The 15,242-nt window shown below is 41.3% G+C and overlaps 1 protein-coding gene across 1 annotated transcript in view; it reads left to right on the forward strand.

The window, feature by feature from the left end:
• Positions 1-15,242, forward strand: part of CD109 (CD109 molecule) — a 284,990-nt gene that overhangs the window by 231,396 nt on the left and 38,352 nt on the right. The window contains exons 28-31 of the mRNA XM_040430041.1: positions 2,899-3,051; positions 6,213-6,280; positions 7,353-7,366; positions 11,983-12,127. Of these exons, the coding sequence (XP_040285975.1) occupies positions 2,899-3,051; positions 6,213-6,280; positions 7,353-7,366; positions 11,983-12,127 (380 nt within the window). The remainder of the gene's footprint in view (positions 1-2,898; positions 3,052-6,212; positions 6,281-7,352; positions 7,367-11,982; positions 12,128-15,242) is intronic.

The raw sequence follows: 15,242 nt of genomic DNA on the forward strand, positions 1-15,242 counted from the left end.
CTAAGGTTTTATGGACTGATGAAATGAGAGTGAGCTCTTGATGGGCCAGATGGATGGGCCCGTGACTGGATTGGTAAAGGGCAGAGAGCTCCCAGTCCGACTCAGACGCCAGCAAGGTGGAGGTGGAGTACTGGTTTGGGCTGGTATCATCAAAGATGAGCTTGTGGGGCCTTTTCGGGTTGAGGATGGAGTCAAGCTAAACTCCCAGTCCTACTGCCAGTTTCTGGAAGACACCTTCTTCAAGCAGTGGTACAGGAAGAAGTCTGCATCCTTCAAGAAAACATGATTTTCATGCAGGACAATGCTCCATCACACGCGTCCAAGTACTCCACAGCGTGGCTGGCAAGAAAGGGTATAAAAGAAGAAAATCTAATGACATGGCCTCCTTGTTCACCTGATCTGAACCCCATTGAGAACCTGTGGTCCATCATCAAATGTGAGATTTTACAAGGAGGGGAAAACAGTACACCTCTCTGAACAGTGTCTGGGAGGCTGTGGTTGCTGCTGCACGCAATGTTGATGGTGAACAGATCAAAACACTGACAGAATCCATGGATGGCAGGCTTTTGAGTGTCCTTGCAAAGAAAGGTGGCTATATTGGTCACTGATTTGTTTTTGTTTTGTTTTTGAATGTCAGAAACGTATATTTGTGAATGTTGAAATGTTATATTGGTTTCACTGGTAAAAATAAATAATTGAAATGGGTATATATTTGTTTTTTGTTAAGTTGCCTAATAATTATGCACAGTAATAGTCACCTGCACACACAGATATCCCCCTAAAATAGCTAAAACTAAAAACAAACTAAAAACTACTTCCAAAAATATTCAGCTTTGATATTAATGAGTTTTTTGGGTTCATTGAGAACATGGTTGTTGTTCAATAATAAAATTAATCCTCAAAAATACAACTTGCCTAATAATTCTGCACTCCCTGTATTCTGTGGTTCACCAGTTACTGTACATGGTAAACAAAATTCTAATAGTTAAGCGCTGTCTTATGGACTACCAGTCCCTTTGCATGTGCTCTATTGGGCATTTGGCGATGTAATAGAAGAGGGCACCCAAGTATGATCCAGAGTAGTAAGACACTAAAAAGAGGTCTAGTCCTCCATTAGTATACAGTTATCCATTAATCTGAATGACCAACTATGTAGTTAGAACCAGACGTGTCTTCCACAGTGTAACAGTTAAGGCTCTGTTCACATTCTGTCAAGCAGATAGGATGACCTGATCTGCACAAATGCTGCGTGTTGGCTGAACAAAAAAAACTGTTGCATGCAATGGTTTTTGTTTGGCTGAAACCCGGCATTATTTCTGGCAAGGGGCCGGTATCACCTCTGGATCCCATTATAGTCAATAGGAATCAGTCGGTGATCAGTTGAATCTGGCAGTGCTGGATCCAGTGAATATCAGCAGGCTGCTCTCAGCCAGAACAGAAGGCGTCCTTATTGTCTATGGTTAAAGAGATTGAAACTTTGGTGACCAATGATCACCAGGCCAGCTTCTAATTACAATGGAGTTGCCTCCACTAGAAAACCCTTTTTATTTCCAGGCAAGGAAATTAATCAAATTAAAAGCTTTTTCCATCACCTGAAATTTGTCGTAACTAGAGGTGGGACGAATCCAATTTTTTTAAAATTCGAATCCGAAAAGTTTCTCGTATATATCGAATTTTTCAAATCTCGAATCCTAAGAATCCTGTACATAAGAATTGTGTGAATTGTGTAAGAAACAAAGTGATCTGTGTATGACACACTATTATGGGGGATCTGTGGATGGCGCTGTTATGGGAGGGATCTGTGGATGACACTGTTATGGGGGATCTGTGGATGACACTGTTATGGGGGCTCTGTGGATGATACTGTTATGGGAGATCTGTGGATGGCGCTGTTATGGGGGAATCTGTGGATGGCACTGTTATGGGAGGGGGATCTGTGGATGGCACTGTTATGGGAGGGGGATCTGTGGATGACACTGTTATGGAGGCGATCTGTGGATCACCATGCTATGGGGGGATCTATGGATGACACTATATAGCATCTTATCCTATATGTGTCATCCACAGATCCCCCCCATAACAGCGCCATCCACAGATCCCCCTCCCCATAACAGCGCCATCCACAGATGCCCCTCCCATAAGAGCACCATCCACAGATCCCCCCCATAACAGTGCCATCCACAGATCCCCCTGCCCATAACAGACCCGGCCCGGCAGTAACTCTTACTTTAACTTTAAATCAGGTTCAGAGCATCTTTATTACCTTACAATGAAGCTCCAGTAACAGGCAGAGCGTGCGGCCGCGTAACGTTACTCACTCACGTGACGCGCCACTTTATGAAATAAAGCAGGCGGAGCAGTAAGTGACGCTACGCCGCCGCCCGCTCTGCATGTTACTGGAGCTTCATTGTAAGGTAATAAAGCTTGATTTAAAGTTAAAGTAAACCGTCCACTCCTGCTCGCATAGCAACGAATTGGCCGATTATTTGATAACGGGATTCGTCAACAACGAATCCTGCTATCAAACGTTGGGATTCGAGTCCACGAATCCAGCAAGATTTGAGGGATTTGTGGATTCGACGGATTTGTCGTCCACCTCTAGTCGTAACGATCAACTTTTCATAACTTTTCATAATCCATTATCTAAATGCATTATCCAAAGAACATTTATCACCTAGGACTGACATAGCCAGAGCTGTCAGTCCATGAAAGTGAATGGACTGTAGGATGACATGTATACTACCACTCCATTCAGATGAAGCACTTCAGGGATCCTCATTCTCAGGATCACTGTGGATAGGTGATGAATATGTTCATGGGATAACTCCTTTAAGAGAATGGAAATAAATAATTGCTCAGTTGTGATACAGTAATGGTGATATTCAATATCTTTGACAGGATACTGTAGTAGCTCTGCAAGCAATGTCCTCCTTTGCATCTAAGTACTCTTATAGCAAACCGGCACTGGACATTTCAGTGGAAGGGGACCAGATGGATTCTCTAAGTTTCAGAATCAATTCTGAGAACAACATGGTGCTTCAAAGTAAACAGGTAACATTTTGTGCACCTATAATGAACTAAAAAAATGATTTTCAAGCTTTAAAGATGACCTACCAGCTCTCCTGACATGTCTGTTTTAGTAACTGCTTGCATTATTCATGAAATTACCATCATGTAGCATCTTTTCTTATAAATTTACTTTGTACTATTCCTCTATTGTTCCTCCTGAATACTTTTGAATAATTTGACAACTGGGTGTTAACATTCTCCTTGTTAAAGGGGTGTGTCACTACAATCTGTAGTACTACACTGTAGTACTAAGAAAGGTATGTTTTTCATTCTGTTAGGCGGCACTGTGTAGCCTTGGCTTGGGTTACATATAGTTAGACTTGCTGACAGATTCCTTTTAACCACTTCACGACCGCCCATTGACTATAAACGTCCTATAGGCAGTCGTTTATATCTGAATGGAGGTTCTGGAAACGTCCCATTCAGAGAGTGGGCAGCTGCATGCTAATCGTGCAGCTGCCAAGGGGGGGGGGGGCGAGGTCACGCCTGTCAGTGACAGTAGGGCAACCCATAGAGAAGGCAGGGACCGTTCCTGTGTGTCCCTGCCTTCTAGATCAATGTATACACAGCGCTCAATGAGCGCTGTGTATACAGATCAGAAAGCGCTGTGCGCTTCCTGGCCCGGCCCGGTGGTCATGTGACCGCCGGGGCCAGGAGAGTGCAGGAGCTGTCGGGTTTTCCACAGACCTCGATATGCCCTGCACTGAGGCTGTACCACGCTTTATCTTATGCTGTACAGCCTCTCTGGGGGTGTATTTCCCCTGTAACTGGGGCTACTATGTCAGCTCCAGTTACAGGAGGAATCAATAGTGGGGGGAAAAAAATTGAAGTTAAATGTTCCCCAGAGGTCTTGTATGATCTTATGGGGATGCAAAGTGTAAAATAAAAAAATTAAAAATATAGTTAAAAAAAGGCTACACATGTAAAAATAAAAAAATTCCCCAATTTTGTAATTAAACAAAAATGTAAAAAATATACAAAAATAAATAAAATAGACATATTTGGTATTGCCGCGTCGATGACGGCCGGGTCTATAAATATATCACATGATCCACCCCGTCCGATAAACACCATCAAAAATTTAAAAAAACTGTGTAAAAAAAGCCATTTTTGTCATCTTAGATCACAAAAAGTGCGACATCAAGTGTGTCCCACAAAACGGTACCAATAAAACCGTCACCTCATCCAGCAAAAAATTAGCCCCTACATAAGAAAATTACTCAAAAAAATAATGTTTTTAAAACATGGAGACATTAAAACATCATTTTTTTGTTTCGAAAATGCTATTGTGTTAAAGTGAAATAAATAAAAAAAAGTATACATGGAACCTAACCCCTCAGGTGAACACCGTAAAAAATACAAATTAAAACCGTGCCAAAAAAGCCACCTTTTTGTCACCTTACACCGCAAAATTTCCAACACCGAGCGATTAAAAAGGCGTATGCCCTCCAAAATAGTACCAATCAAACCATCACCTCATGTTGCAAAAAATGAGACCCTAGCTAAGACAATCGGTCAAAAAAAAACTATGACTCTCAAACAATGGAAACACTAAAATATAATATTTTTTGCTTCAAAAATGCTATTATTGTGTAAAACTTAAATAAATAAGAAAAAGTATACATATTAGGTATTGCCACGTTCGTAAACGATCTCCTTAGGTGAACGCTGTAAAAATAAATAGATATAAACTGCACCAAAATTACCAATTTTTTGGTCACCTTGCCCGATAAAGTGTAATAATGAATGATCAAAAAATCATGTGTACCCAAAAATGATACCAATAAAAACATCAACTCTTCCTGCAAAAAACGAGCTCCTGCACAAGACCATTGGCAGAAAAATAAAAAAATATGGCGTTCAGAAAATGGAGACACAAAAACATAATACTTTTTTATGTAAAACTGAAACAAACAAAGTAGACATATTTGATATCATTGCGTCTTTTACAAACTGCTCTATAAAAATAGCACATGATCTACCCTGTCAGAGGAATGTTGTAAAAAAAAAAACTGCACCAAAACAGCAATTCTTTGGTTACCTTACCTCACAAAAAACATAATACAGAGCGATTAAAAATCATATGCACCCCAAAATAGTACCAATAAACTTGCACCTTATCCCCTAGTTTTCAAATGGGGGTCACTTTTTGGGAGTTTCTACTGTAAGGGTGCATCAAATGGGACATGGCATCTAAAAACCGGTCCAGCAAATCTGCCTTCCAAAAACCATATGGCGCTCCTTTTCTTCTGTGCCCTGCCGTGTGCACTTAATTCAGTTTACGACCACATGTGTTTCTGTAATACCGCAGAATCATGGAATAAAATATTACGTTTTGTTTGGCTGTTAACCCTCCGATGTGTTAAAGAAAAAAAATGACTATAAATGGAAAATCTGCCAAATGTAAAAATTTTTACATCTTGATCTCCATTTTCACTTTAATTCTTGTGGAAAACATAAGGGTTAATAAAGTTTGTAAAATCAGCTCTTGAGTAACTTGAAGGGTGTAGTGTCTACAATGGGGTCATTTATGGGGGGTTTCCACTAAGTAAGCACCCTCAATGTGATTCAGAACTGAACTGGGTCCTTAAAAAAGTTAACTTTGGAAATTTTCTTAACAATTGAAATAATTGCTTTTATACGTCCCTAAAAAAATAAATTACATTGCCAAAACGATACCCACATAAAGTTGATATTTGGGGAATGTTAATTAATGAATTATTTTATGAGGCATCACTATCAGTCTATAAAAGCAGAAATATAAAAATTTTGAAAACTGTGATTTTTTTTCAATTTTCGTTAACGTTCTGGATTTTTTTATGAAAAGCTAACACATATTGACTCAAAATTTTACATTAACATGGAAGTACAATGTGTTACGAGAACACAATCTCTGAATGGCCTTGGATAAAGCAAAAGTGTTCCAAAAGGTTTTACCACTTAAAGTGAACACATGTCAGACTTTGCTAAATTAGGCCTGGTCAGGAAGGGGGTAAATGGCCAATCTGGAAGTGGTTAAAACTTTTGATTGACTCTTTCGATATCACATATCTTACATTTTCTGTATGTATAGTATTCGTTGCGGTGATTTACATTCCGTTATTGAAATAGGCTGATAATTAAAATATATTTTTACATTACAGATTGCTGTTGGGAAAGATATTAATATCACAATCCATGCGGAAGGAGTTGGATTTTGCCATATTCGCAGGTAAATTGTCCTCACATAAATTCTGTAACATTGGTTCTCATTATCCCATGTGTATGTATTATTCTGTCTGTTAACCTACTTGCACTCCAGTGCAGATCAATCGGTTTTCCCTGCATATTTTCAAGTGCAAAAAATGCAGAGTAATATAGTACCTGCAAAATGAATAGATTTTTTTATTACTGCGAAAAAGTGACCTGCTGTGAGCATCTTGAAATCCAGAGGCAAAAATCACATCAAAATCTGCAACAAAATCCACAAGTGATACATGTGGATTTAGTGTGAAAATGCTGAGAGACCTGCAGGCAATTATTTGATAACCCACACCTATGTGCTTGTACCCTTACAGTACAGGTTGCTTCAGGGGAACTTTCAACTTGTGCAGGCTGTGGTTATTGGTGACATCTTTGGTTGGCATAGGCTGTACTGGGGCATCTGCTGTAGGCTGTAGTTGTTGCTGGCATAGGCTGCACTGGGGCATCTGCTGCAGGCTGTAGTTGTGGCTGACATTTGCTGGACTGAGGCATCTGCTGCAGGCTGTAATTGTGGCTGACATAGGCTATACTGGGGTATCTGCTGCAGGCTGTAATTGTGGCTGGCATAGGCTGTACTGGGCATCTTCTGCAGGGTGTAATTGTGTCTGGCATAGGCTGTACCGGGGCATCTGCTGCAGGGTGTAATTGTGGCTGGCATAGGCCGTACTGGGGCATCTGCTGCAGGCTGTAATTGTGGCTGATATTTGCTGGACTGAGGCATCTGCTGCAGGCTTTAATAGTGGCTGACATAGGCTGCACCTGGGCATATTCTGCAGGATGCAATTGTGGCTGGCAGAGGCTGCACTGGGGCATCTGCTGCAGGCTGTAATTGTGCCTGGCATAGGCGGCACTAGGGCATCTGCTACAGGCTGTAATGTGGCTGACATAGGCTGTACTTGGGCATCTATTGAAGGCTGTAATAGTGGCTGGCATAGGCTGTATGCAACAACGTTCTGTCCATTGCTTGTTACTTCATTCTTTCTTGGGAGCAGGCTCAGTTTGTTTTTTGTTTTTTAGATCTCTTAACTCCAATGTACTAGAAATCTACCACCAGGTTTGAGATGCAAAATATCACTGGGCTCGCGCTAAGTTCTAATAGCTTAAAGGGCATATGTCATGATGTCTTAATACAGTTGCAAGAAAAAGTATGTAAACCCTTTGGAATGATATGAATTTCTGCACAAATTGGTCATAAAATGTGATCTGATCTTCATCTAAGTCACAACAATAGACAATCACAGTCTGCTTAAACTAATAACACACAAAGAATTAAATGTTACCATGTTTTTATTAAACACACCATGTAAACATTCACAGTGCAGGTGGAAAAAGTATGTGAACCCCTAGACTAATAACATCTCCAAGAGCTAATTGGAGTGAGGTGCCAACTGGAGTCCAATCAATGAGATGAGATTGGAGGTGTTGGTTACAGCTGCCCTGCCCTATAAAAAACACACACCAGCTCTGGGTTTGCTTTTCACAAGAAGCATTGCCTGATGTGAATGATGCCTCGCACAAAAGAGCTCTCAGAAGACCTACGATTAAGAATTGTTGACTTGCATAAAGCTGGAAAGGGTTATAAAAGTATCTCCAAAAGCCTTGCTGTTCATCAGTCCACGGTAAGACAAATTGTCTATAAATGGAGAAAGTTCAGCACTGCTGCAACTCTCCCTAGGAGTGGCCTTCCTGTAATGATGACTGCAAGAGCCACAGCGCAGACTGCTCAATGAGGTGAAGAAGAATCCTACTTACAAAAGTCTCTGACTATGCTAACATCCCTGTTAGCGAATCTACGATACGTAAAACACTAAAAAAAGAGTGGATTTCATGGGAGGATACCACAGAGGAAGCCACTGCTGTCCAAAAAAAAAAACATTGCTGCACATTTACAGTTTGCACAAGAGCACCCTGGATGTTCCACAGCAGTACTGGCAAAATATTCTGTGGACAGATTGAAACCAAAGTTGAGTTGTTTGGAAGAAAACACAGCACTATGTGTGGAGAAAAAGAGGCACAGCACACCAACATCAAAACCTCACCCCAACTGTGGAGTATGGGTGGTGAGGGCATCATGGTTTGAGGGCAGCTTTGCTGCATCAGGGCCTGGACGGATTGCTATCATCGAAGAAAAAATGAATTCCCAAGTTTATCATGACATTTTGCAGGAGAACGTAAGGCCATCTGTCCACCAGCTGAAGCTCAACAGAATATGGGTGTTGCAACAGAACAATGACCCAAAGCATAGAAGTAAATCAACAACAGAATGGCATAAACAGAAGAAAATATGCCTTCTGGAGTGGCCCAGTCAGAGTCCTGACCTCAACTCGATTGAGATGCTGTGGTATGACCTCAAGAAAGCGATTTACACCAGACATCCCAAGAATATTGCTGAACTGAAACAGTTCTGTGAAGAGGAATGGTCAAGAATTACTCCTGACCGTTGTGCACGCCTGATCTGCAACTACACAAAATGTTTGGTTGAAGTTATTGCTGCCAAAGGAGGTTCAACCAGTTATTAAATACAAGGGTTCACATACTTTTTCCACCTGCACTGTGAATGTTTACATGATGTGTTCAATAAAAACATGTTAACATTTAATTCTCTGTGTGTTATTAGTTTAAGCAGACAGTGATTGTCTATTGTTATGACTTAGATGAAGATTAGATCACATTTTATGACCAATTTGTGCAGAAATCCATATCATTCCAAAGGTTTCACATACTTTTTCTTGCAACTGTATATGCAAATAAGCCTCTATGATCAACGAGGTGGTTGTCAGTACATCTTGAGACTCTGCTCTCTCTGCAACTGCTGTGCCCTCTCTACTGTGATTGACAGGGTTAGGCAGTGTGAGCATAATCACGCTTCGCCCTGCAAATTAAAGTGCAGAGGGTGCGGCGGTTGCTGAGAAAGTGGAGCCAGATGCTAATTTGCATATATTAAGACATCATTTTTCACAGCAATGCGGACACATATGAACATGGAACCAACACAGATGTCTTCACCTGCCAAGTGCACATGCAACAGGTCAGCCAGTTTCATAGGTACAAATCTGCTGACAGATGCCCTTTAATATTGGTCATATCTATCTATCTATCTATCTATCTATCTGGACCTTCAGAGGAAAGCATACTTACCTGATCCCCACTGCTGGGACCTGATCCATCGCTTCCCCGTTGCCGTTAGTTGACTGGACGCACCAGTGACCTGCCCCTCTTGTGACCAATTGACATAATACAGTGGTGCAGGCCATCTCAGTGGCCAGTCATTGGCTGCAGCAGCGTCCAAAGGAGATGGGCGGGCTTACGAAAGACCCCAGAACTTGCATAACCCCTTTAGGGATTAAAAAAAAAGTGTGTGCGTGAATGATTCATGCTGATAGTTGTTGTCTCATATTAGAAATGCCATAAAGCTCTACATTACTTAATGAAATTGTATTTTTTATGTTGATAAGAATTTCTTTACATGCTTTGGAGTACATTCTACAAGTATATTGATAAAAATGCTCACTTTGGGCACCACTGTGAATAATAAATGTACCAACTCTGGGAACAAAAATAGGCTATAAGTATGTTAAACCACAGACTTCATAGGTAGAGGATGGGGGAGCAGTACAAAGATACATTTTGTGGAGCTTTTATTATCAAAAGTAGTGTGAATATGAACTTCAAATCTGCCAGATGCTACTCCTGCAAGTGTCCAGGAGGTGGAACTTCACTGTAAGGGGCTCTCTGCATTGAGCTGCTTCATAGCCCCTCCGCTCTGAGTGACTGTGGCTGTAGCATCTGACCAGTACATTTGACCTTCAGAGCAGAGGAGTGAGGTAGTGAAGTTTCTAAATACAGAGATCAGTTCACAGTGAAACTCCGCCTTCAGTGCAATTAAGGAGCAGAATCTGTCAAAATAAAACTTGATATTCACACTACTACTTTACAAATGTATGTTTGTATTGTTCTCCCAGCCTCTACCTAGTGTTATAACCTAAAAATGTTGCTAGAAGAACAACCATAGAATGCCCAATAAAAATTTAAATATTTTATTAAATCATCAATTGATCAAAAATTATTTAAAGACATTTTCACAGAATTACTATGGAGAAAAATCAGCAAAACAACCTGGATACAGTAGTCCCCCCTGTCCGGTGCCTCAAAGCCCGCCAATAGATGATATACATGTCATGCAATATGCAGTGAGGTAATTCACAAGCAGCAAATATCAGGTAAATACCTGCTACAAGTGACTGTGATATTCACCTCACTGCACAGCCAGTAGAGAGTAGTGTGTACTGATGAGGCCCTAAATGGTAGTATTCTAGAGCACATAATCACATACCATCCGTTAAATAATTTCAAATGAATATACCCCTAAACAACAGGTCATGGATAGCAGACTACAAAATAACAAGCTATTACACAGAAGTACCCACCTGGGAACGTGAACATACCCATAGACATGATGAAGGGCTGAGACACCGAACACAGGGCAGGCAAGAACCCCGACGCGCGTTTCGCCTCAGCTTCGTCAGCTGACGAAGCTGAGGCGAAACGCGCGTCGGGGGTTCTTGCCTGCCCTGTGTTCGGTTTGTCTCAGCCCTTCATCATGTCTATGGGTATGTTCACGTTCCCAGTGGGTACTTCTGTGTAATAGCTTGTTATTTTGTAGTCTGCTATCCATGACCTGTTGTTTAGGGGTATATTCATTTGAAATTATTTAACGGATGGTATGTGATTATGTGCCTCTAGATACTACCATTTAGGGCCTCATCAGTACACCACTACTCTCTACTGGGCTGTGCAGTGAGGTGAATATCACAGTCACTTGTAGCAGGTATTTACCTGATATTTGCTGCTTGTGAATTACCTCACTGCATATTGCATGGACATGTATATCATCTATTTGGCGGGCTTTTGAGGCACCGACAGGGGGGACTACTGTATCCAGGTTGTTTTGCTGATTTTTCTCCATAGTAATTCTGTGAAAATGTCTTTAAATAATTTTTGATCAATTGATGATTTAATAAAATATTTATATTTTTATTGGGCATTCTATGGTTGTTCTTCTAGCAACATTTTTAGGTTTATATGATTGGTTCTGGTTGCCCTCATTTATGGTATCGTAGGGAGGCCTCTTCTTCTTTTTCGGTTCTCTACCTAGTGTAGTTTGCATTGTAGCATGGTAAAAATGCTACCAGACCTTAATACTCATAACTCATAACTCAACTGGACTATGTTCACCTCTACACAGAGTCCATGCACATGTCTTTGATGCATGCATTAAAGGCTACAGGCACTTTTGGGCCTTTTTTAAAAAAAAAATTTGGGCCATTATATGGGACCAAAACATATTTGCAATTGGTTTCTATTAAACTTTTTGCTTATTTGTGTTGTTTGTCCTGCATGTATTCTGATACACTGCAGCCCTGTTCAGGTCTGTAACCCTCACTTTGATCTCCTGAACCCTCACATTTATCTGGTGCCCTTTTTGATGTAAGATTATTTTATTTGGTTATAAAGTATCAGGTTATATATTTGCAAACATCTTTTAATCCCCTAATACAGCCTGTAAAACAAAAAAAAGAAAAGTCGCCTCCAGATGGGGCAAGTAAACTTTGCCACATTCCAGTTAAAACCTTAGCATGCTTCAAGAGAATACTTTTCTGTCTTTTTCAGATGCATGGTATTCTATCATTTTGAGAGCCTCTGATCCCCAAAGAACACGCAGATCTACTGAAAGTAAAGATTATTTTGATTTAGACGTTACTATACTGGATAGTATGGAAAATATAAATGTTGTGACTTTAAATGTATGTACAAGGTATGTAATTTTGAAGTGGTAGTACTCATTCGTGTTATATAATGTAGATGTTGTCTATATAAATGCAATGATAAAATGTGACAATAAGGACTCGTTTGCCACCAGGAGATCATGTTTACACGGCACAATCTGCTGCCGGTAAGCGATCACTTTTGCGTGTGCAAAAACGATCGGATTACCCATGAACAAGCGTCATTGGGTAATTGGTGGTACATTTACACCGCCCGATCATCGCTAACGAGCGTTACTATGAATGCTCGTTAGCGATAATCTGTGCGATTCTCAGCCTGTGTATAGGTCCCTTAAGGGATATGTTTAGCTTTCCTTTAACCATTTCTTTTGAGCACCAGATAATATGTAGACAGTAGAAAGTTGATAGTAAGGGTAGGTTCATGTCCACTGCCAATTCTGGCCAAAAAAAAGGACAAAATTTTGCTACATAAAATGTTATTTTGTCAGGCACAATTCTGGAATCCATAACAGAAACTCAACAAACTCCATTATAGTGAATGCTAACTGTTAGGTGCCATTGGTATTGGTGGATACGGCTGTTCTGTTTTTTTCTGCTCTCTATACCAGAACAGAAAAAACCAGAATTTTGCCACTTATATAAATGACAGGTAGATAGATAGATGGATAAATAGTTGATCACTATATCCATCTCCTATTTTTCTTTTAATACATCTCCTTTTGGTTAATGGTATAACATATGGTTTCGATAATTTCTCATATTAGAGCCAAGTAAAGTTAGAAGTTTCTTTTCTGTTTCCTAAAAAAATGTCAAATGAACTTAGGTTTTTGCTAATGTTTTAAACACAAAATATTCTGTATGGAAATTTCCATTTGTTAAATCTATATTAAAAAATATATATAAATTATACATCTTCCTGAAATGTATAGTTAAAACAATTGTGTGTAGTGTCAGACTGGAGTTCCTTGGGCCACCAGAGAAACTAGCCCTGAAGGGCCCGATCCTACATTTATACAGAACATATGTCCACTTTACATTTCAGCCAAAATAAAGTTAAATTATAGTTGTATTAGTGAGAAAAATGGCCCCTAGTGGGAAGTAATGAATTCCAAAGTCACCCTCTAGGTGGGGTTATCTTTCACTGAGCTTTTGTTGTCAGAGCTTCGGCCCTCCATAATATTCTCTGGGTACTGTGGTGAGCCAGTCTTTACCCTGTATGCATGTAACTTTTTTGTATAGACAATTTCAAAAAATTCTCACAAAATGCCATTTCCATACATAATAACAAAATAAAAATGTTTTTAAAAAAAAGAAGTTGAGTAAAAAAATAAAATAAATAAAAATAAGTAAGGCTTCGTTCACATCACCATTCAGCCTTTCCGTTCTCCTGCTCCGTTTAGGAGCAGGAGAACGGAAAGGATGGAAAAGGCACATAACTGATGCCAAACTGAGTCAACGGAGCCCTTAGGACCCCATAGACTATAATGGGGTCCATTATGTTTCCGCTCAGAAGATGATTTTTAAGCTGAGACAAAAGTCCTGCATGCACAACTTTTGTCTCCGCTTAAAAATCATCTTCTCGGGGCGTGGCCTAACCGTCATGGTGTGAGGACGCAAGTTGCTTCAGCTCCGACATTATCCTGCAGAATCCTGATTGTCTGTGCGTGTGGCCAAAGAAAAGACACCCCCCAAGTGATCCGCAACTCACGGTTTACCGGTAACCGGAAGTTTCCAAGCTTTGTCCTGCTGCGGTCATCGTCTGCCGGATCCCTTGGAGTGAGGCCTGTGAAAAGAGCGTTGTCCAGCACTGCGGACCCCTCGGTGAAGAGCGGGAGAGGTGGGGACGCAAGATCGTCTTACTTACCGGTGGTGGTGGTCGGGGTGAGTCCTGGATGCTGCTGGGAGGTGAGATCCCTCCAGTTCTCCTCGCTGTTGGCTGCTGATTGAGGTCCCCCACGTTGTCCGGCGGTGTGAGCGCCCTCTTACCTGTGACGCTGTGTGCAGTCCGTCTTCATGCCCCAGGATTGAACCCGGGATCTTGGGCTCTCCTGTCTGCATACACTGGCATCTATATTAGGGGGCGAATGCACCTCAACTGAGTGGGGCTAGTATATCCTGATTCCAGGGTGAAAAGAATATAATTGAGCGAGAGCCGGCACTGTTGTTCTATTGCCCCTGAGTGAGGGAGCTAATTAAAGGGCCAGTATTCTGTTTACTGGTGAAGGGGAGATCACCTTACTGGGCCGGAAAAACGGGCACCTCAGGACCGGCTAATCCACCTAAACTTATGCTGGACAACATGAGTCAGACAGAGGACCGAGAAGTTGCAACCTCCTCTGAGCGCCCAGAAGTGGACCTTGCAAAGGTTATGGCGGGCCATCACTAACTGCCCAAACAGCGCTTACGGTCAAAATTGACCATGTCCCAGGCTGATCTCACTCTTCTCAGACATAGATAGTTGATAAAATTAGAGAGAGAACAACGGAAGGTGGAAAGAAGAGTGAGTGATGTGGAGGACAGAGTACAGCGTGATGACCTCTGCAATTAATGCGCTACAGAATCAAGTACAAGACCCTGATGGGCAAAGGTAGAGGATGCCGAGAACGTAACCAGACGGAACAACATCCGGTATTATGGGTTTACCTGAAAGAGCAGAGGGGGCCTTCTCCGGAGGAGTTTGTGGAACGTCTCATAAACAAATCTTTAATCCTATAAATTTATCAGGGACTTTTGCAGTTGAACGTGCTCACAGGATTCCCACCCGCCCCCTGCCTCCTGGGGGCCCCATCTCGTCCCTTCATCTTTATGGTCCTAAACTACAGAGACCGTGATGCTATTCTGGCCTGCAGCTCGCCGTTAAAAGACATTCTTTTTGAAAATACCCCGGATCTCCTTTTACCGGACTTTTCTACAGAAGTGCAGAAGCAACGTAGACAGTTCACGGCGGGTGAGAAACGCTTCTTAAGAGAGAAGGGACTTGTCTATGCGATGATGTATCCAGCTCGGCTCAGGGTCCAGGAGGGGGAGCGGGTGAAGTTCTTTGCCTACCCCCTGAAGAGGCATACGGACTGGTTAGATTGCAGAGGCTGAGAGTCATATATCTAATGTTTTGAGTGTCTTTCCATGCGTTTCAGATGATCGTTA

The sequence above is a fragment of the Bufo bufo genome, chromosome 4, assembly GCF_905171765.1.
Source record: "Bufo bufo chromosome 4, aBufBuf1.1, whole genome shotgun sequence".
Classification (NCBI taxonomy): Eukaryota; Metazoa; Chordata; class Amphibia; order Anura; family Bufonidae; genus Bufo; species Bufo bufo.